Here is a 24,106-nt window from a genome sequence, read left to right as displayed (position 1 = left end):
TTTTTACAGTGGACTAAGGCATCTTTGCTGACTTATTGTAAGTCATTTGCAGGATGATCAAAGGAAACTAGCTTGTAAACCGATGCCGTGCTGTATATTCTGATATGCAGGCGGTGACCTGGCATCTTTATAATACATCGACTATGATAACACTTTTTTATTCACATTTTTTTTATTGTTAACAAGTCCGATGAATGGCTAACAAATGTGATAGCTGTTGGCTCAGTATTTTAAACACTTGTATTTTAAACACACTTGCCTTTGGCACTCAGCTCTAGGCTGGTTTGCTCCTGCTGTGGCTATAATTCCTCTAAAACAACAAAACATATTTAGTTTCATTTAAAAAAAAAAAGCTTAGTTATTTTAGTAAAACAGGTGGACATAGTGATTTTACTGGTAAAACAAGTGGAAATACCAAATTTATTGAGATTTTAAGCCGTAAAATATTGAGTATTTTAAAACTAAGTGAGTATTATTGGGAGCTGGATGCAGTATGGTGGGAGTGAGTCAAAACAAACTGCACTGTGCTGTCACGTTGAAGGGTCATGCATGGTTGTGTTGGTCTCTGTTCAGCTTTGCAGAGCGTTTACAGTATTTGGCCTCTGTAAACTTTAAACTGGACTGTGAACTATTGACCCTTTTGACTGGATTGATGTTTTTTCAACATGACATTATGATAATAAATAGAATATGACACATGTCACAGCTGCACTACTGCTATGCTGCAGATTGTTTAGATCAGCCTTGGCATTTGACCTTAAACAAACCTTTCTGTCTATCAAACACACACACACACACACACACATGCAGATACACTTATATTGTAAGCTATCATTCATCTATGCAACTGTGACAATTTTTTCTCTCTTTTTTAAAAAATCAGAACAATAATTTTTAATAGTGCACGAGCTTGCACACTAGAAAAAAAATCAGAACTGGATCGCTTTTCTTATCATGACACCTTGTCAGAAATTAGCAGTATTCAATTTCTAGCATGCATCAGTGGACACATGAAGGGTAACTATGTGTCTTTGTGTGTGTTTGTGTGAGGTGTAACTGCAGGATCATTACACCGATATAAAGCATTTACTTTACATTATTTTTAAATGTTTAATATATGCTTGACAAAAGTTTGCTTTACGGGGTTAAAATCATGTGTTTATGCTTTAAACCTTTTTACTCGCACATATATTGAATGAATGGTAATGTCCATAGAAGACCTTCTGGTTAGCTAATAAGATACAACAAGCACAACAATCCAAAAAATCATGGCTTGTACACAAATAAATTCTTTCTGTGAGAATGTTTGTGTTCTCATTACACATGACCCATACAGTAGTGTTGCCACAGTCATTTTGATCTTGAGGCAAAACAAAAACACTTTAATATTACACAAATAATTTCTGGATTTGGTGTCCTACCAGTAGGGATTTGGTAAGGCATATAAAGACACCCCTGTCAAAGAAAAGGCCTCCCAGACACTTTTGGAGCAGCAAATTCTAGCTGTCATGCTGACAGGCTTCGTCACTTAAGGAATGTACAATATAAAAAGATGACAACCTAGGTTTGAGTGTGATCCAGGACCTTTGTAGAATATGATCCAAATCTTTGCTTTGAGGCAAATTCACAAAATATAAATGTAAACACACACGCACAAACAGAAGAAATTTGAAAGATTTTGTGTAGGTGGAATCAGTATAACAGCAGTAAATACCAATATGTAATGTGAGGTGGATATTGTAGCATAGACTATAGGAGTCACTGTGGTGGATGCTAGACATAAATTGTCTTGTGGAGCAGTAATTGACTGCAAATCAGAATACATTTTCAGTTCACCCACTTAAAGCAAAGCTAAAAATCTCATTCAGAAAGACTTTCCCTTCAGTGTGTTTAAATGTACAGGAAAGCATGTTTCACCAAAGCCACCCTGGTTAATTGGACCATGTTATAGTAAGTTAAGCTAAAAATAACACCAATGAGCAACTAAGGGTCCACAGCAGTGGAGTTGGCATGTGAAGCATGTTAAATATAATGACATCAAAACATATATTAGATAGCTTTTTTCTCCCAAGGTCATGATCTCGACTGATTTTCAAAGCCATGAAAAAGCATAAGTCTGTCAAACTAACTAACTAGAGACAGAAAATCTCTTGCGTCTTTGCATCCTGTTTTGTAACTGCAAATGTCACGTATTTCAATAGTGCTGTCAATATAAAAAACGTCATAAATCATCACTGTATAGAAGCTTAAGGTGCAAAAATTAGAAGTGAAAATGTTTTCAAGAAATTACGCCATAACTAATGTATCAGTTAACTTTATAGTAAGTGGAGCAAACAGATCATAAATATAATAAATATCAATATTGCCTCTGACCACAAATATTCAGATACGCCTTTAAAGTCTCCTTGACGTGTGCTTCAGGATGAGTGTGAGTACATTGTACTGTCTGTGGGGACAAGACCACAAATTGCAGGGCAAAGCGATGGAGACTCACATTCATGCTCTACTGACAAAATATGCATCATTTGGATCCTTCAGACCCCCACATACTTGTGGATGAGCCAACTCTAAAAGTTGCATCAGATCAACTGGGTCTTATTCATAAACAGCGAGTAGGCACAAATCTGTGTGCAAATGTTTTACCCACAAATATGTGATGTAGACGTTTTCGAATGAATTTAGGCCCACACTACCGTGAAAAAGTATGCTGTCTTTCCAATTTATTATTCTTTTGGATATTTCTTTTACTTAAATGTTTCAGGTTACCAAACAAACTGTGATATTAGATGCAGATAACCTGAGTAAATGTAAAACACTCTAAATTAAAATTTTATTTATTAAGGTGAAAAAAATTTGGGATACACTTTGTAAAAGTGTGGCTTATTTTTTGTCTTCTTCCTTGAATACTATTATTTGAGATTATTTAGTCACAAATTTTGATTTGTAACAGCATGGTACTATGCAGAATGCAAGCACTGAGATACATACAATGGTAAGAAACGAGTTGGCCTTTAAACATATTTCATAAATCTAGTAAAAATTGCATTGCACAAAAATCGCACTTATTTGGTGCACAGAAAGAAAATTCGATGTAGATATTAATGAAATTTATATATTGGTGTCTTTAACCTCGTCATATAATTCTAAAGTGATGCTATGATGCTTAGATCAGTGCTTAATGTGGGCCATAGAGGCATTTGCTTATGGTTAATATTTGGTTAATATGGTTAATATTTTGATTGCGTACAGTGTTTTATAACTCTGTCCAGATGTACCTCCCTGATGTTATAGCCTAACATAAACAAAGGAGCAGATTGCCTTCAAGGAAACTTACTGTCTTAAATGTGTCTACATAATCAACATAAAAGATACACACTTTTTAAATAATAATGTATTTCCTCCCTCCCACCATTTTACGGAACTCGCCTTCCTATGACCCCAAAGCTAAAGACAATCAACACATGATTTAATGTGTCTTATTCATTCATGTGTTATTACCCCCAGTGAAATTGTAAAACATAGTAGTGGATTGAAGAGCTGTCTTCAAGCCAATGAGTCCAGTTTCTCCCTTTTCAGTAATCTACATACAAGGTGTGAATTCAGTCAAAGACTGAGCCATATAATAAGGCTGATATTACAAGCTATTGAAGAATACAACAACACCTCACTCAAATCCAACTGAAGTACACACAGTAACTCGCACTGAAAGAACGATGCAATTAATTGCGCCCAAAACTGTTAGAGTGTGAAACTCTAGGTAGTGGTTTGTGAAAACCAATTTAAACGTGTCTATGCACATTCTGTACGTACGCTTATTTGTGTCCGTGTGTGAGTCGGAAAGAGCAAAAAGCAGAGTGCAGACAGAGAAAGACAGAGAAAGGAGAACCGTGAGAAAAAAAAGCACCACCGTCAGTGCCTTTTGGCTTTGTAACAAATTATATCCCTGGATCAGATCCAGAGCCTCGGATCGGAAAATATTCTGTTACACAACAGTTCAAAAGTGGTAGAACAAGAGTGTTAATAGACTTGGCTGTAAACGGTGTTCTTGGTTCCTTTTTTGTTCTTCCAACTATACTTACATGTTTGAATACATTTAAGAGCATCTTTTTAATGCTCAAATGTATCATTACAATTATTTTAAAAATGCTCTCAGTGATATATGGGATCAAAACGAAAATCAAACCAAAGACAATGCACTGGCCAAAAAACTTAAAGGAACACCTTTTAATCAGAGTATAGCATCAAGTCAAGTAAACGTCTGGAATATTGATGTGGTTCTAATTTTTTCTTGCTGTTTTCTTCCCCACTAGCTTTGCATTTAAGACCAGCAGGTACCGGAACAGCTTCTTCCCCACAGCTGTCAGACTCCTGAACTCTGCCTCCTGACATCTGACCCACATTAAACTCATGGACTGAACATACACACACCCACAACCACCTACACACACACACACAATGGACAAAAACAAACAAATGGACAACTGTACCCTCATGCACACAATAATAACATGGACTGAACCATCACTCACAACCACTAGCACTTTATAGCCTCTGCAGAAATTATCCACATATTTCACTTATCTTAACTGCACTACTGTAAATGCTGTATAGACAATCATTCTGTACAATATGATAATTATAATTCTACAACTGTTTACAACTGTTTATAACTTGCATAGTCCATATTTCCGTATAGTTTCATATTTATATCCTGTTCATTGCCTGTACATAGCTTGTACACCCACTACAGCCTGTACATACTTATAGTTATAGCATATTCATAACATACCTTCATACCGTGTACATTGTAACATACCTGTAATAGACCCATATTTTGTACCTTCATACCTATAACTATCTATATATCTATATTATTGCTAATATATATTTTGTAATATATCTATATCATGGCTAAAGCACTTCTGGATGGATGCAAACTGCATTTCGTTGCCTTGTACTTGTGACACGTGCGATGACAATAAAGTTGAATTCTATTCTAATTCTATTCTATTTAGCTATAGGGTCAGTGTCACTACTGGTAGGTGATAACTGGATGCTACAGAGTTTGCACAGGTAGTCCAACTAAAGGTTGGCACATTAACATGTCCCATTAAGGTTTATTGTGTCTCCCAGTCTCAAAAGCATGGAGGACATGCAGGAGACAGGCAGTTATTTGAGGAGAGCTTGACAGGGCTGTGAAAGGTTCTAAACCTATCAGCAGGACCGGTATCTGCGTTTTTTTGTGTAAGGAGAAACAGGATGGGCATTGCCAGAGCCCTACCAAATAACATCCAGGAGGCCACTGGTGTGACTGTTTCTTACCAAACAGTCGGAAACAGACTTCGTGGGGGTGTTTGTTATGACCTAACGTAATTGGCCCTGTGCTCTATGATATTTGCCATGCAATATCAGAACTGGTGGGTTAACCACTGGGTCTTGTGCTTTTCACAGATGGGAGCAGATTCACTCTAAACACATTCAGCCTTGCGTTTTGCTTTATTGCTGAATTGCTTTTTTTTGTATTATTCAGATTCAACATAACTTGCAAAGCTGACTCATGGACCAGGAAATGGAATACTGTAATTTCTCTGTTGAAACTGAAACTTGTTGCTGCTTTTTGACATCAACACAGCATGATCAAACTTCCATTATAATATTACTTTGTAATAGATTACATTATTAAAGAAAAGAAAGAAAAGAACACACAAATACAAAACAAGAGGGTAAAATCTCTCTACTATACAAATGTACTTACACTTGCAGTATCATTCAAAACCAAATGCTTGATCATGAGGGTCATTTACATATTGGGGTTTTCTCTGTTATTATTATTGTGGGGTCTTTACCTCACAATATAAAAAGTGTCATGTTGCCTGTTGCTGTTGTGTGCTATATAAATAAAATTGAATTGAACTCCGAAACTGATTCATTAAAATCACGTAAGATTAGCTCCAAAGGACGGGGTCCACCCTCTACAGGTTCCCAGTCAACCAAAGGGCTAATACTAATCTATCACAGGGTATACAATAAATCTCTATATTTGGAAGGACAAAAATGTGTGTAACAGTCCCGTACATAAAAGATGGCTGATACAGCGACAGTTTTTGTAATCTGTCTTTTGATGACTGTTATGCATGCGTGTGAGGCTGGTAAAAAGGATTTGCTTTTAAATAAAAATCTTCTTCTCAGTATATTATTTTAAGAATACATACTTGTAGAATCCAGCAGCCAATACTTTTAGAAGCTAAAATCCACAGTACATTTTATATTATTTAAGCTTCAACAGCCAGAATTTGACAAAACAGGTGGTTATATTCCATCTGTGCTCACCAGGGAACATACACCAAAACTGAAAAGGTAATGTCTCGATGGATGCTCAATCATTCAGGTAAGGAAATCCCAGAAAGTTGATTTTGTTCATCCAAGTGGCAAAACGTTTCTCCCACTGAAAACTGCATCTAAATGAACAAAATCAACTTACTGGGATAGAAGCTAATGTTGGTTAGTCTAGAATATCGCAACTACAATCTTCTTATTTACTTCTGTGCCTTGTTTTTGCAAAATTCTATAGTTAGTTTCCTCTTTATGAACAATTCCAAACATACAAGTGATCTGCAGAGAATGGTGGCTTGTCTGCAGGTGTAATTTGTTCTCCAAAGGCAAAGGAGCACGATTGGCTCTACAGCCATTACAAAGGATTGGCATAACAGCTGCATCACAGTGCAACAGCTGCACTCTAAAGAACCAGGTTTAAAACTTTTTAGAACCACATGGCTTAACCTTGAGGATTTATAGAATAGAATAGAATAGAATAGAATAGAATAGAATAGAATAGCCCTTTACTGTCATTGTACACGTACAACGAAATTATTGAAAACTTTTGGTGAGGAAGATGGAAGGAAGAGGGGGATTGTGTTGTTTTCGCAGCTGGACATGACAGTCAGCTCTGTATCCCCCCTTTTGTTTCCGCTCCCTGCACTTTCTGCATCACTTGCTATTCCCAACAATAACCTACGGAGTGCCCAGTGGTATCGCAATCTTGGGTAGGATACTGTCGGTCCAGTCCCAAGTAAGGTCCGGTTTCAGGCTGAGGTCGATGTCTATCAGTTCCTGATGACGGAAAGTGTTTAGTGCGTTGCAGGAAGTCGCAATAAAAAGGCAGAAAAAAAAACACAAAAAGGTGCGCAATAGTTCAGAGCGCTGTGCCTCTGCATAAGTTTTAAAATAATTTTAAGACAAAATGGTAATAGATTTTTTAATCTGGTTATGTGGCACATTTAAGAAATAGCAAAAATGCAAATTTTTGAGTTAGTTATTCCTTAAACACTGTAAAAGTAAGCAATCAATATGATTTTAAAGTGTTATATGGTTTCCTATTCGCATCAATTCGGACAAAAAGTGGAGATCAACCCTTGCCATCACAAAACAGAGTCTGTGATCACACATATACTGCATATCCATAAAAAACAGTGACACATGACATATCACTGGCACCTAATGCTCCATAACCACAGATGTTAGAGAGTGTGTGTTCTTGTAATAAAGCAGAGCTTTAACTGAGCAATAGAAATGCACTCTCAGCAAAAGACAGTATCATCACTTTCTCACAGTTTCTTATGTACTCCTGCTGTTATTTGCTATTTCTTCTAAGTTTAAGCTGGGATACATAAACTATATCTTACATTATGCTGATGGACTTTTCATAAATTTTAACTAAGGCTTGATTTCAGGACTTATTCCTTATCAGCTGACTTAAATATGATGAGATGAAATACAAATAAGTAGAAATGCAGCAGCCCAAATGTAAGATTATATTCATATTTGCTTAGGAATACCTGTATTATTATCACACTATTTAGATTTCAAGTGTCTCTTATTCTCTTTCAAACATAATACTTAGGAAACTTCTCCAAGCAGCACATCGGTAGATGAGAAATTATGGCCGATCAGACAGGTTCAGTTTTCTGCACCATAGAAGACTTGTATGTCTTTTGAGCTCTTCTCAGTTCCAAACATGACTCCCACTGTTATTTATCAGTGCTGTTGAGATTTTGGCCCAGTCACACAGGCCTACAGACTGGTCACCAGCCACCAGGCTGCCTGTCACAAAGAAAAGAATAGTATTTCTTCACAAGGAAAGTTTTGGTGCAGCACCTTTTTGCAACTGATCTCCCCTAGTAACACCCTGCAACTTTTGCAAACCATTCATACACATTTTTCCTTAGCAACCAGAGGCTGTCAGAGGGTAACTGTAGGCCTGTGTGTGTCAGGCCTTTTTCTTTCCATTCTTATTGATCTATCAAAGACACAAAAAGACTTGCATAAACTGGAGAAATTTTACTGTTACCTTTATCTTAGACCAAAAAAAAAAAAGTGTAAAAGTTGCATTGTAATTAATTCAGCTGCCTTCGCTCTCTGGACTACAGACAATACTGTAATACTGTATTGAGATACTGATACTGAATACTGAGATGCCATACCTTCTGGACAGAAGTGCAAGTAGAGTGAATGTGAAGCAAGGCAGTAAATATGTTTTTTTTTTAATATGTTTAAAACAAATAACTGTTAATAAATATATTAAATCTATTCTCAGCTTTGGTTTTAAAGCAGCACAGCTAATTTTAGTTTCTGGGCCCCACAGCAACCCAAGTGGGTCTCAATGCAATTTAAACATTTCCCTTTATTCTCTCATTCACTTTATTTCCATTAGAATATAGAATATTTCTTCATGATTGTAAGAACTAGTTGTGGCAAAGGAATACATTAAGTCCATTTATCTCATATTTTTATCCCTGTATAATCATTCATTCATCTCCATATCAGAAAAATACGTTTATCTTATTGAAAAAATGACTTTAAAAATGTCTCCTCTCCTATTGTCACACATTTATCATTGTTAAAAATTTACATGAAGACTATTAAAAAAAAGATTATCTGAAGTACATTTAAACTTATTTCCTGTTCTCGTGTTCTTTTTTTCAGCAAACATCACGATGTTAGACTATATCAACACAATGTTTTTGTGTCATTGTCAAATATGGCCTCTTTTTTCTTTCCCTCTCTTTATATTCACACTCTGGTGACTGCTTACCCTTTCCATCTTCATTTGTTTCCTTCATTCCCCTCTTACTGTATTTTCCTCCTCTGTGCTTCCCTTGATTGCTTTATATGAGCAAGAAATCACATTCATGAAAATAAAATATGTCTATATTTCAACACAAAACCCTGGCACTGAACATTGGAATAATCTAAATGGAACTACTGCAAATTATATAATGTCTCAGTTTGGATGCGGTCTTACTTATGCTGTGGATTTGTATTCATTTATTCTACTTCATATTTACCATTCACAGTCTGATGTTATTGGAAACACCAAACACAGTGTTATTGATATGGCTGTCATGTTGCTCAGTGTTATTTTGACAAGGGCTGCATTTCAAGTTAACATACTGCACACACACATGCGCTCAGCCACAACAGCTTCCACGTCTTTTGACATGGAATATTACTTGGAATATTCTATATGTCTGTGTGAATATGACCTAAAACAACATAGATTTTCAGAAACCATAAGCTTTGTCATTCTCAACCACCCTAGGGATGCATCCCATTTTCACCTTGGGACTTCCAGGCACAGATGTTCCTGTATACAACACCAGCCACTTGGTTGTGGTGTTCCATGTATCCCCTGCCTGCTACCGTCTTGCACCCTGCTGTTATGTGCTGGATTGGCTCAGGGGCATCTTTGCACAGCCTGTACCTGGGGTCCTGCCTGGTGTGGTAGACCTCACCCTCTACTGAACTTGTCCTGCGAGCTTGTTCCTGTGCTGCCATGATTAGCGCCTCTGTGCTGTCTTTCAGTCCAGCCATTGGTAGGATTTCTTGATATCAGCCACTTCTTAAGTCTGCCATTGCGACACGCCATGCATGGTAAGGAGCTTTCTTGTCTTGATGTCAGTGGCATCCACCTGCTCTTTTGGCCATCTGATTAGTCCAGCAGGGTATATGATGACCAGGTGCTGATTGCCCTAGGCACTGCTGAATGGGAATCAGCTGACTTCTCAGGCCTTGACTCACTCTGCAGATATTTGGTGGTTTTGCTTTTCTTTCTGGCCTTTTCATGGTTCCCATTTCCCTACAGGATTCCAAGGTACTTGTAGCTGTCCTCAATGTCTGCAAAATTCTATTCTGGTAGCACAATCTCCTCAGTTCTGCCTACAATCATCAATTCGCTCACGTGGACTCGTGCACATACACATAATTATAAAGAGTAGAAACGTTGTAAAAAAGCTTAATTGCAATTCCATCAATATAGAAAGGTTACTGTGCTATCATGGCCAGAGAGTCCCTGCAATCAGTCACTAAAGCAACTGATTTCAGTGATTAACTCAACTTTAATGAGGAGTTGAAGTAATCAGTGAAATGAGCTGCAGTGATGTCAAGATGGATGAGAACCTATAGATGATGGGTCACACTGCAACACAGCAGGATCGTGACTGTACACGAAACACCCATCTAAAGCATGTCTGCTACACGCAAACAAGCTCGTCTAAATGTTCTTATTCAGAGGCAGTTATTACAGGCGGCTGAAGATGAGGGGTTGTTTTTCTAAAGAAAGTGCAAAAAATGGGCATTGGCTTTGGTAAGGGAAGTGCTTGCTCTGTGAGATTTTGGTTAAATCCTAAAAGATTTACGGCCTCATAAGTTGTTAAGCCGTGTCAACACTGGAAGCAGTTAACAGCAATGTGGTGACCAAATGCCTATAAAAAGTTAATGACGTTTAGGGACATTCAAGTGGTTAGAGGTTTTAAAAAAAAAAGCTGGTCCAATTGGCAATTACTTAGATAAACTTTCCATTACTACATGAACAGGTAGTAGATACATTAGAGTTACAAATAGTGAGGACTTGCTCAGCTCTAAATCAGTGATAAGTATCTAGCACTGCTCACACTCCATGAAAAATAAAAGAAAATAATTTAAGAAAGCCATAAGCCAGACATTTTACAGAGTAATCTTATCAAGGACACCCATATTCATTTCACTTTCAGCAGCTTTCTCCATGACCAGTTCTCTGGTAGTTTAGTTTTCTTGCACAAAATCCTCTAAAACCCTTCTTTTCAATAACCAAATAGAATAAACATGTGTACAGTAGCTTTAACAAGGCTATAAGGTGTGTTTAGGTTTTTGATTATTTTATTAGCACACATAATATGCGTTCTACTTCCAAATAGCCATTCAGTCAAGATGGAAAGAACTGCTGACAATTTGATATGTGACAACCCTATTTTGCTAACAAACATGGATAATTTCATTATTTTTTAAATATGCAGAGAAAACCGATATCAAGACATTTGAACTATGACCACAGAAAGTTCAAATTTCTGCATTGGTCATTAGCATGCAAAACATCACATAAAAATGTACAACACAAATAATTGACATACTTAGTCAAGGGATAGGCAATTTGCAAAGAAACTCACACAAAATAGTAGATGGTAAATAGACACAGATTCACTGTTTTAACAGCCATCATCTGCTAGCTAGTTATCTAAAATTGCAGTTTTCCACAAAGCTTAAAAGTCCACTTTTAAGCTTCTTTTTTTTTTAATTCATTTTTGGGTTAATAGCTTGTGATGTATGTTACTGCTTGTTCTGGTGCTAGCACAGCAAGATCTATATCATCTAGATAAGACTAAATCAGCTAGATAAAGATTTGCCATCTGATCATATCACCAAACCGGAATCTGCAGTGATTGCAGTCGTAAAAAAGTGTGTCAGGATTTACTCCTAAAATCTCTAAAAACTTAAAAACCACAGGCAGTTGTTCACATTTGAGATATGTGCAGACCTGTACGCAGAAAAGCAACAACCAAAAAATGTACTTCCATATAGCTCAAAAATTTATTACAGGAGTATAATTAGCAGGAGAGAGATAAGTATTAGACAGGCAAAGATACTAGCAGTGAGAGCCCATCTTCTAGGGATTTGAACTTAATCCATTTTCTCTCAAAGTAGCTCTGCTTGCTTACACACCTCTTTGAAGTGTAAATTGAAAAAGAATTGGTTGCATAAACTTTCTACAGTGACAAGCTTGGAAAAAAAAAAGTCTGTTCTGTTCTGCCGTGACACCCCCTATTTTGCTAAGTAACAAGGCCAAAGATTGGAAATATTATATAATAAACAAAAGGGGACTTAATTAGTTTGTGCAAAGACAGTCACCATTCCAAACAATATGTACACTGATTGTTATTTGTTGAATATGGGAGCTATTCATGCAAATGTAATAATCACTCAATGTGGGAGAATCCTGCAAACCAAACAGCAATTAATTCACACGAAGATATTTCCCCTGTCTAGTCAAGCAAAGCTGTTTAAATACGCTCCCCTTCTGCCATCATCTCCTTAGACTCCCCTTTTTCCTCTTACATCTTTCTCTGTCTTCAGAACTCCTTTCATGTGTCTCTTTTGCTTTGTCTGTTCCTGTCTTAGTTTTGCTATCGCAGACTCAACACAAAGTCAGATAGCTTTTATTCAGTTTTCTGTGCCTTATAAAGTAAATAGTCAAAAAAGAATGATCAGACTCTAGGTTAAGCAAATACGGGAATATCCACTGAACCAAACTATAGATACCTAAAGTATCTATCTATATGTAAAGAGTCCATAAATAACAGATTTTTATCATAAAATATGATTGTGAATATAGAATCTTTATCGTAATTGATGACGGAGATGACTGGAGAAACCCTAAATGCCATCAGTTTCAATAAATGGCAATATAAAACTACATACTGCCCTCTTCAAAGTGTAATAATGATCACATTTCACCTTTAACTGTGAAGCTTTTTGAATAATAGCCTTGAAGTTGTGAATGTAACTGTTGAAGTAAAATTATAGAGAAACAAGAGAAAATGATTAAGAATATTTGCTACAATAATTTATCATTTATTTGTGGCTAACCACATCTATTGGACTGGAGCCAGGGAGAAGTCCTGATGGATTCAATTTTTGTGCAAATTTGAACCAGACAAAGAGGGATGATGGCACAAGGACCTGCTGTTTGTCTACATCAAAAGTTTCTGTTGTTCTATGTGGACGTCCGCTTTTATTCATACATATACTTTTGATACAGGGGTATCTGTAGCTCAGGAGGTAGAGCAGGTAATCTAATCAGAAGGTTGGTGGTTTAATCCATAGCTGCTCCAGTCTACATGCCAAATATCCTTGGGCAAGATACTAACCTCAACTTTGTCTGTGATGCATCAATCGGAGTATGAATGTGTGTGAATGTTAGATAGAAAGCACTTAAGCTTAGGTGGGAAAAAGTGCTGGTGTGAATGGGTGAATGTTGTATAAAGTACAAAACCGCTATAAACGAATCAGTCCATTTACCTTACATGCATCACTATTTCTAAAATTGCAAATGCCGTCATCATCATCATCTTTACTCATAAAGCACTTTCAAACAACCACAGCTGATGCAAAGCGCTGTACACTGGAACTAAATAATAACATTTGCATGAATTGTGTTTAGCTTTTGCCACCTTTACCTTACCCTTGTAATATTTCATATAGATAATTCTTTCTGCATTCTTTCTTCTGTTTTAAACTGCATTCTGATTTTTTTCACAGCATCCCAACAAACTGTTTTTTCCATTATTAAAGAAAGCCTAAATATATCCTTAATGGAAACTGACAGGATTCGATACGTGAGGGCTAGTTTTATGGTTGTTTGTCACAAAAAAAAAAACCAAAATCTTGCTGCCGTTGTGCTACCTATCATCTTCCTAGATGATGCAGGTAGGGTATAAGTCCTAGGTGACTCCTTCTTGAGTTATCGGATTTAGTTTTCAGAAAGCTTGACCTTTGACCTTACCATGAGGTAATGGTAGCCAAAATTCAAACTTCTTTGACATTTTTATCAGATGCTATTATTAATATTACCAATTTGAAAATCCTATGTGGTCCTGTTCTCGAGTGTTCACAAAGCTGGGTGTCCATAATGTCTACAAAGACAATGACTTCTGTACATTCTATTTTAGCACCATTTTCTATTGCAGACCACTCCTCTAATTTCATGTTTCACCTTTCTAAAACATTAGTCATATGTGTTGATGTTCTTAGTTATAATAAATGACAAACTCTTCCATGAAGGACTGACAGGAGCAGCAAAAAACCATTTAAATTCACTGATAACTGCGATGGAGAGAAACTTCATCATTCACACAGATGGTAGAGATGTAGAGTGTAAGTGTGTGTGTGGGTAGCTTTGGTGGTTATGGAAGGTTGGATGGGGGTGTTTCTGGCACCCTGAAATATAAATGTGAGAAAATAAATTATAAAAAGCATGGAAAACTCAGAGAGAAACCATGGTGACATGATTGTCTCAGTTCAGTGGCAAAGCCTGTTATCTCACACAGACACATACACCCAGGCATCCCGTGATCCTTTGGCTTGGAGAAAACAACGTTCAGGTTGATGGAGGTTTGTATCAGTGTTAGAAAAAAATAAATAAATTAAAAAAGGAAAAAAAGATTTGTTACCTGCTACTTTTTTATCTCTCATTTCCTCCCCTTTCTCTCTTTCTGCTATCTCTGGATCTTTTCTTTCTTCTTTGGCTATAAATAGATCAGTGTCTGGCTAGAAGGTAACAAGTGAAAATAACAGTGACCTTAAGGGCCCTCAGATGGGTAGACAGAGACTTCCTCTCTGTCCACCTGTGTTACGTCTTTTAAAAAATAATTCGGCCCTACCCCTTCATAGCCATATTGCTTTCCCTTTATGATAACACTATTGATAACGCAATTAGTCTTTACCGAAACCTTACCGAGCTGAATCGTGTTTTTGAAAGAGTGGTTCCAAAGAAAAGCATTTAATTCAAGAAGGGCAATGCAAATTTTGAAACTGGGGGCTTACTTTTGAAGGGCATCTATCTTGTCAGCAGTAATTCCTTTTAACAACTCCTCCAGCAGGTCGGAGCTGTCGGGTGGCAGAACAGGTGATTTGATAGTAGATGTGTGAGTAAACCAACCAATCAGGGCACCGAGGACAAAAAGAGCCACCCCTGCCAGGAAGTATCTACAAAGAAGAGAAGGGAGCAATCACATATTAATGTTAAAGTTATTCTATTATATAAGCAATCAAAGACGCTATTAAGATGTATTAGATATATTTGTATAATGATATCGTCAGTATCATCTGGCTTTCGCTAGGAATGTATATATCTTTTTGATCTTGGCCTATCCCTGAGTCTTACTGAAAAATATCTATATTTACAAAATGTAAATACCTTCATTTCTAAAGACAACCAAAGCTTACAGCTGCTTAAGGTGTTATCTGATGTTTACAGCCTATCTGATGTATATTTGGTTTTGGCTTCATATATTATTTATTATCCAGATAATTAGTTTACCCTTCTTAATCTATCTAAGACCTAGGTAAAGAACTGCTGTAGAATATCCATGCACTAAATTGAGATCTACACCTACATACATGCCAATATAAAGTAGATTTTTTTTTTTTGTTTGATTATTTTTTTAAACTCTGAGAATAATTCTTTGCTCATTAATAAAAAAAATTAAAAAATCAGTGCTGACTATTTAACAACATTAACCAGCCTGTATTTTGCATATGCCAGACTCGATCAGTCCTTTATAACGCAAACTTCTTCTTTTTTTTAATCATGTTAACTATATTGCTGAAATTCTTGTTGTAGTACACTTTCTAAGACTTATTCTCTTCTTGATCTAAAAAACACGTTTGGATATATGTGTATGGTAACATGTGCTTCTGACATCAAAGATTAGATGAAGAAGCTGGAAACACAATTTGGAGAAAAGTGCATTGCTCACACCCCCTGTAAGTCCCTAAATGAGTTGAAACAATGGTTTATTTGTACATCCATTTTAATCTTATCTGGCAGCTTGTTTATTTCAAAATCACCAAACATGTATTACGAAACATTATAGCAAAAAAATTAAAGTAGCAACTGAACACTCTGTTCATAAGTACTCCTCATAAACTTACTGTTGTCTTGTGGAAATATAGATCAAGAGTCCTCTAACTAAGTTGAGAGTCTTAAAAGTAAAGCAATGCTTGCACATAATGTAAAGTTTAATATTCAAAAGGCATTCTAGCAGGTGCTGTCAATTACAGAACGTCTAAGACTGTTCTATGGCCACTCAGGGACTATTCCCAAACTTTCTCCTATAGTACATTAATGGCACTGAGTAGGGTAATATAGATAAGAAGGAGCGAGAGGAAGAAGTAGATTCAGTGAAACATTCAGATTAGATGATGTTTAGCATCAGCAGTGAGAGGACAAAGGTCAAAGACTTTTTTAGTTCCACTTCCAATTCAATTTATACGCAGGGAACAAATATTCATTGGTATAGACATGAATGGCAGGAGTCATATAATAAAAACAGAAAAATGTAATCAGTGTTGGGTGTAACGGATACCAAAGATGCAATAAGATTACTGTAATGACATTATTTATCAATAACGCAGTAATGTAACAGTGCATTACTCTACTAAAATCAGTAATTACATTATGGTTCCAATTATGCTGTTATTTGTGTTCCAAAGGCTCTTCAATTTTTTTTGCAGCTGATTTCAGTTTGTTTGAAGGGACAAGGAAACTAAGAAGTGTTTGACACTTTTTTAAGGGGTAGGGAAATGGACAGTGTTTTTTTTATGGAGTAATTCAAAAGTTGATCTCATAAGTTAGACAAGAGGAAACAAATGCTTCCTGGACCAATGTTTTTATTACCTTCTAGCAAATGAAGGCCCTGAATGCCGAATTCTTTGTCCACAAAGTTTAAACGATAATATTTTAACTGCATGGGTTAAAATTCAACTCACTCCAAAACTGCATTGCTACTCTTTCTTTGCTTATTTGTTTTTGTTTTTATCATAATGCTATTGCAAACTTTTGTCAAAGGCAGGATATAGAGCAGCAGTATGTTGTAATAACCGATAAACGCAATGGCATCCATTGTGAAATTACACCATATTTATTTTATAGTTTCATGGTTCGATTTTCCAGTCTTATTTGCACCCATATTTAAACTCCTATATCTTATCCACTATTATCGGTTACATCATTGTAATGCATAAACTGTCAATATGATCTAAGTTCTAAAGTGGAAAAAATTCTACAAAGGTGAGTATGGGCAGATACAGGGATCCTTGAATTACTTGACTAGGAAACAGTGCAGTCGTCTTTGTCCTTTATGTCCAGGAGCCCTGGTGAAATGGGAGATGTAGTTGGGATCTTCTTGAAGTCGTTCAAATCGTCCATGTGGTGAAACTGATACAGAGGGCTGGATGGGTTCCATCAGTTCAGGGTCAGGGTCAGGACCAGGGTCTGAACACCCTGAAATTATAGCATTGAACACAATTAAAGTCAACATTACAGCATTACTGTCACAGGAGTTTGTGTGTGGAACAATTGTAAAGATGAAGTAAAAAAAAGTACAACGCTACATAACTTCATAAGATTCAAAACAATAAACAGCATGAACAGAGAAAATGTGTCCCTCTGTGATGGAGCAGTATAATTGTATTCTAATGAAGCCTTGTCTTCAGTCGTTAAACTGATTAGCCTACTTGCTTCAGAAGGCATAGGATAGAGAGCTTTTGTTTATACAGAACTTCAGCCACAACTTAAACGGAGACATTCAAAGCTTAGAAACTCAAGTTTCGTTTTAGGGTACTTATAAGGTTTTAAAACCATTAGCAGATATCTTATCAAGCAGAAAGTGTTATAGGGAATTGCAAATGAAATGAAATCAAACCTCACCTGATCTCTGGCAGTCTATATGTTGCATCTGCATGCGGTCCATGCTTGGCCCTGGTTCCTGCAGCTCTTCCTTGTCCAGATCCCAGTCAAGGTCTAGACCTCCAGAGCAGTGCAGAACCTCACCGACCAGCGGACCACCCTGGGCATCACACACCTTCCTATATGCCATTATCTTACCTGAAACACACATGCAAATAATTAATAATTAAATAACTGATTTTATGTTTATGTAATAACACAAGTTTCAAATTTCTAATAAATGTTTCTGATACTATAAAATTGTTTCATGAAGGAAACATTAAAATCCTTGTACAACCCTGGGTGCAAATGTTTCCATGTTATTTGTTATTGAGATCATAGGACTTTCATTCTTTTGCCTTTTCTTATATTTAATACCACTATGAATGTGAGCTATAAATCACTTGCTTCAGCTGAAATAGAGAATAATAGATCATCCTTCCTTAAAAGCATCATCTCCTCTCATTATCTGAAAGTAAAAATAAAAAGGGAAAAACATATATAATGGTTGCAACAACTTTTAATGACCCAAAAAGTTAGCAGATCCTTAGAGCAGTCCGTCTTAGACAATGATAGCATATTGCATATGTTGACGTACGCAGTGTCTACTGACACTTATTTGGAAGTAAGCCAGCCAGTGTGCAATGAAAGTCCACCACCTGGGTCGGATTAAAACTGCCTCATTTGACTTAAGGTAATGGATGTTACATTCGTGTGGGACAAAGAATAAAATTTGATAAATGTGGTTAAAAGCTACTTGGGCTAAGTGACTTACCAGAGCCTCTCAGCACACAATTATGAAGAGTAAAAGCACCACAGGGGGCTGCGATTCATTTATACACATTAAAATGACAGAGAGAAGGCCAGTTACAAGCTGTTAAGGCAAGTTAAGTAGTGGATCTAAGTAAATGTAAGTGTGTGTGTATGTGTGTGCAAGTTTGTGTTTGTGCATGCAGAATTTGTCGAGTCTGTAGGATAGTATACGTGTTGGTTGTGTTTTGGCCAGTAAAACCAACTCTGGGTTCAATACAGCTCCTTAACAGCATCATTAAATCTCAGTGTGGCTGGTATCACATGCATGCATAGACTGCGTGTCTGTTTGTGTATGTGTCTGTGTTATCTGAGTGAAGATCAGGTTTATAAAATCTCCCAGCTAGTGTCTCAGCATGTCATCAAGTTTAACAGTGCTTTTTATACGCTATTCCATCAAAGTCCACCATGAATGGGCAAATGAACTGCCCAATCAATAACCGCTTGTGGTAGGATAAAAAAAAAATGAGAGAGAGAGACAGAGAGAGAATAAATAAAGAACAGCATCAGACTGGCTGTCAAACTTACTGGTCCTTATTCTGTGTACATTGACCAGTTCACACTTGGCAGTTTATTCAATGTTAACTGGTTTAAAGAAAAACAAAAGAAGAAAGGACACAAAAAGAAAATCATGTTGACATGAAAGTCAGTGATGCGGGTTTGAAGTAGCAAGTAACTTGGTTACGAATAAGTTACAACTCTTCTCATTACTACAGTCATTCTTTGTGTAATTGTACTTATCTTAAGCCTTTTTATACTGTAATGTTACTTGTCCTTAAGTATTCATTACACTAGGCCATTTACTTTTAAAATTATTATTAATTGAATTGAATGGGCTTACAATTGCGGTTACTTTAAACCCCTTTCAAGAGTTGCTCCAGACAAACATTGGGGGTGGATGTGTCCCAGAAGGGGTTCCCCGCTCAGTGTTGCTAAACAATGATGCTGGACCTCTTTCTGTACATAATTTTATCAAGCTGAAGAGAATAAATAAAAAGGGGCAGGAATATGCACAGAACAAGCATCAGAAATGTGCCCGGTGTGAGTTAAAGCCATGCTAAGGATGCAAGATGCTACTCACAGAGATAAAGCCAGATGACATTTGACCTCATCTTAACAAACATCTCAACAAATGAAATCGTATGTATTTATTTTTCAAGTTTTATAATGCAATATACAGTATATACACAAGATAAGCCTCTGTGATTCATCATCACCAGACATATGACTATATATATATATATATATATATATATATATATATATATATATATATATATATATATATATATATATATATATATGTGTATATATATACATATACACATGTATAGTATAACAGTCAGTATAAACAATGACAATAATAACTACAAGTAAATCAACAAACATATAAAGAACATAGTATCTTTTGTGGTTTTTTTCCTTTCTTTGTTTATGATTCGTTCTTTTTATTAGCAGAGGCAATTATTGCACTTACCCTAAATACCAAAAGAACAAAAGAACACAGCAATTGTTGGTTATACTAATGATTGTGATTTTATCATTTGTAGCTCAGAGGAGCTGTGAATCGATTACAGATCTGAATTGTCCCTGTTTAGACACTGCATCTGTTTCTGTTTTACTGATTACAAAGGGGGATTTAGATAGAGAGGAGACATGTGAGTGTGACAATTACATGAAGAGTTTTAGAGAAGAGAGAAGACGGATACAGTGAAAATGGTACAGAAGCAGTGGCAGAGATACAAAGAAACATAGTTGAAAACAGGAAGCAAGGAAAGAACAGAGTGTTTATAGATGAATAAGAGAGGGTAAAAAGCAGAGGAAAGAGGTCTGGGAGTTCCTTGGCATCAATCTTCAATGCTCTACCACACTTTCATTACTTCTAGCTCAATGCAGATGAAGGCTCCTCTCAGTAAAATGGAACAAAAGTTCATTTAACTGCTGACCTTCTGTTACAGCCTCACACACACTGCAGTGGCTTTCACTTGATACCTATCACTGCAGGAGTTATAAGATTCCCACTCTTTTTATCTTCTTTTGTACATGTAATTTAACTTGTTGCATTTTTCGTATCGATTTTTAATGTGACATCCACAGATTTTTTTAAACAAAAGAATATATTCGCACAACAGAATTTTGATCATGTTACTGAAAATGTATTTTAAAAGATGTTCAGTATATCCTAAGTTTCCATATATGTACTTCAGACTGAATTCCATGGACAGAAAAGTGAAAAGTATAAATAAATGGACAAATAACCAGCTAGTTTTACTATCTTTCTATTGACTGGGGATATTGACAATAGGAAAAGCAAAAATCTGGATATCTTTACCAGCGTCATTGACATCACAAATTGATGTTGATTGATTGTTGCTGTTCATGTCAAATATTAAGTGATTTTCAACTTTTCCTGTACATCTTAATCCAAATTTGTATTAAACATGGTGTCACTTAATTTAGCATTAATTTGGCAATTTGGTTCACTCCTCCCAGTATTTGTCTTAAAATTAATTTTTTGATTCACTGAAGGCTTCTTGATTTCTCCAATCCACACAAAGACACATTGTTTTTTTTCTGTTAATTTTATTCTTAGAAATGTGCAATGCTAACCACTGCTGTCTTTAAAGTTCCTGAAAGTTAAAATGAGAAATCCTGACAAACTGTAATACCAATAATTCCTTAAATATGGAATTTGCCTGTTTGCCTGTTAATCAAAATTAACCCTTGAATTAAACTGACATTCTAATTTAATTTCCAATTATCAAACTTAATCAAAAGTAATTGAATAAAACATGATTACATTAATCACCATTATTCTGGTGGAGTTTTAAGTACACAATCAGCAAACTGTTGGTGTCACACCTGAGTAGCAATCCACAAAAATCTCACTTTAAGTCTAAATCAGGATAATTATTGCTCTTCATCCAACACCCACTCCACTCTTTGTCAGTTCGAGTTAGATGCCGTCTCCCAGCTGCAACCAAAACATCACCACACTTTAAAGCTCTTTTTCAATAAATCATGTAACGAGGGGGCAGCCTTTGCCCGTGGGTTTGCCTGAACGCGTCACAGAATTTTTAAGGCTCATTATACTTTGGGAAGTAAAACAAAATGTTGCTCTTTGGGCTCACGGCTTCATTTCAAAGTGTAACAACATTTGACAGTGCCAGTGTATTGCCATCTGTATGCCTTTTCTGATGTGATCTTAATTGAGGTGACAGACACATCATTTCAGAGGATGCAGGCATAGCAGCTACATTTCTCTAACAAATTAAAAGCATTTGTGCAGTAAAAAGTTCATATAAAATTCAAAGCCTACAGGAAAAGCGCAGCATTCAACTCTTGACACTAACTTCATTCATTTATCATGTATTTATTTGATAATCATCATTATATCAGACCTTTACATTAAATTGTAGTTTTAGAAACCAACAATAATTTCAGAGATCATCTGCAGTTAAATTTGAGAAAAAAATCAAATTAGAGATTGACATTAAGAAAATGTAAATTAGGAGGGATCATAAGCGATGCTTTTTGCTGAGCAGTGACTTGAGTGCAATAGGACACATCAGCATTTAAATGGAAAAACTTCTCAAACTCAATTCTATTCAGTGGAATAGTGCTAGCTCATGGAGGAAAAATAAATCTATGAACATTTTGCTGGACATTCCACTTCTGGTGAATTTGATGCAAGTTTGCAATGTCCAGCTGTACATTACTAGCTGTAGACAAGGTTTTTGGTCGCTTGGTCTGAGGTAGGCAGAAGTAGTCATTTTCTTTATATCTTAGATGATTTAGTTCAGATGCAAAACTAAATGCAGTGATACAACTTTGTGTCTCAACTGCCAGGATTTATTGCTCTGCTTACAACTAGGCTAACTTACTTTATAAGCTGTTGTGACTGACTAGCATTAACAAGTTCCTTGGTTACAGTGTTGTATAACACATCTAACTCCTCATTTTATCGTTTGTCTTTTCATATTTTAGGAATTTATTTTAAAATTTTTACTAGTGCTAGTTTTACTGCTAGTTTCAATTGTGCGTTGTTTATATTATATAATTTACATTGGTGAAGTAGAAATAGTAGATGTGTTAGTAGATCAATTTGATAGCAACATATTTTAGGCAAATATGCTAAGACATTAAAAAAAACTGTTGAGCAGCCATAGTGAGGGGGACAACTGCCCAAACAATTATGTAGTTTGTTCAGTGAGTCTTAAATGGCTCTATTATGTGCAATTACTATTCAAAGTAAGCTTTTTAATAGCAATCGATTTCAGCGTCAAACCAAGAACAAATTCTGAATAGCAAATGAAAAGCCTGATGCAAAAGCTACTCTTTGACCTTCAGAGAAGCGCTCCATAATCAGACAGATCTGTTGCTTTGAAGAGGTGTAGAACAATAGCACTGGTATGCTGGGACAAAGACCCTCATCAAATTGTTCTTCTGATATGAAATACTTGCACACATATTTGTGTAAGATTACTATTTATATAGCAGGACAAATGCAGGCTTGAGGAACAAAGTTGTCATTCATCTTTTGTCTTTCAGCTCTAAGCAGATTGACAGGCCATCTGCTGTATCTGCTACCTTTCACTACTATTCGCCTCTCATTCATAAATTACTGCATCGCCAGTTTGCTCTAGACACAGCTGAATACACTTAGTGTGATCAGGGCAGAGACAAAGAGTGAGAGAGAAAGAATATTTTCCCAAACACTTCTCCTCACCAATCATTTCATTTGACACGACCTTGTCAGCTGCCGTACTTACAGAGCAGGAAGTATGCTGTCAATCATGGATTTCCCTCTCCCTGCCACAGAGAAGCACAGACCACAAATTATTCATTTTTTTCACATAAATCATGCATTAAAAAAACCTCAAAGTTGCCATTCACTTTATACTTTCACATCCACGAATACTGTACAATACACACAAATTATAAAATAATTTCCACCCTGATTTGTGTCCCAGTAGTATTCTAGGTTAATGCAAGAAAGGGTAAGACCACTGGGGACAAATAAGAAAAGCAAACAGCAGTGTAATGGAATAATCGAGCATCTCCATTAAGGCTCCGTTCACATTCTGTGGTGGTTGGCAGCAAATGAGGTGCTTGCATGTGTGGGTGTGCTAAAATGCAGACTTATTTGCTAACAGATACATGGGACTGTCTGGTTTAAGTCAGTATTTAGAAAAAAAATAAATCTTTTTTTTTTTGCTATGATGGCATTTTACTTCATGCCATGCATTTTCCTTAACTTTGGAAGCATAAGTGAAAGGAGCCTTTAATGTCCCAATGCAAACCTTTTACACTCTAAACTTCTAACAAGGGTTATATTAGGTTATATTCTCAATTTGCAACATATCCCCATTCTAATGGGTTATCTATTATTTATCCATGTCATTGTGGATTTCGTACAGCTGTAAGCTGTAAAACCCTAAAACTAATGTCACAGCTTGAAAAGCAAAATACAGCCAC

The 24,106-nt window shown here is 36.2% G+C and overlaps 1 protein-coding gene across 3 annotated transcripts in view; it reads right to left on the bottom strand.

The window, feature by feature from the left end:
• naaladl2 (N-acetylated alpha-linked acidic dipeptidase like 2) overlaps nucleotides 1-24,106 on the bottom strand; it is a 460,031-nt gene that overhangs the window by 237,914 nt on the left and 198,011 nt on the right. The window contains exons 5-8 of one of the 3 annotated variants that reach the window (XM_005451121.4): nucleotides 23,401-23,440; nucleotides 17,801-17,977; nucleotides 17,197-17,374; nucleotides 14,914-15,075 (exon numbers count right to left, since the gene is read on the bottom strand). In XM_005451121.4, coding sequence (XP_005451178.1) covers nucleotides 14,914-15,075; nucleotides 17,197-17,374; nucleotides 17,801-17,969 — 509 coding nt within the window. In that variant the 5' untranslated portion in view covers nucleotides 17,970-17,977; nucleotides 23,401-23,440. Of the gene's footprint in view, nucleotides 1-14,913; nucleotides 15,076-17,196; nucleotides 17,375-17,800; nucleotides 17,978-23,357; nucleotides 23,380-23,400; nucleotides 23,441-24,106 lie in introns of those variants that run through there. The other 2 variants (XM_025903118.1, XM_013270770.3) reach the window with 2 other exon arrangements.

The sequence above is a fragment of the Oreochromis niloticus genome, linkage group LG23, assembly GCF_001858045.2.
Source record: "Oreochromis niloticus isolate F11D_XX linkage group LG23, O_niloticus_UMD_NMBU, whole genome shotgun sequence".
In the NCBI taxonomy this organism is placed as follows: domain Eukaryota; kingdom Metazoa; phylum Chordata; class Actinopteri; order Cichliformes; family Cichlidae; genus Oreochromis; species Oreochromis niloticus.
This window is presented reverse-complemented; position numbering and strand designations above follow the sequence as displayed.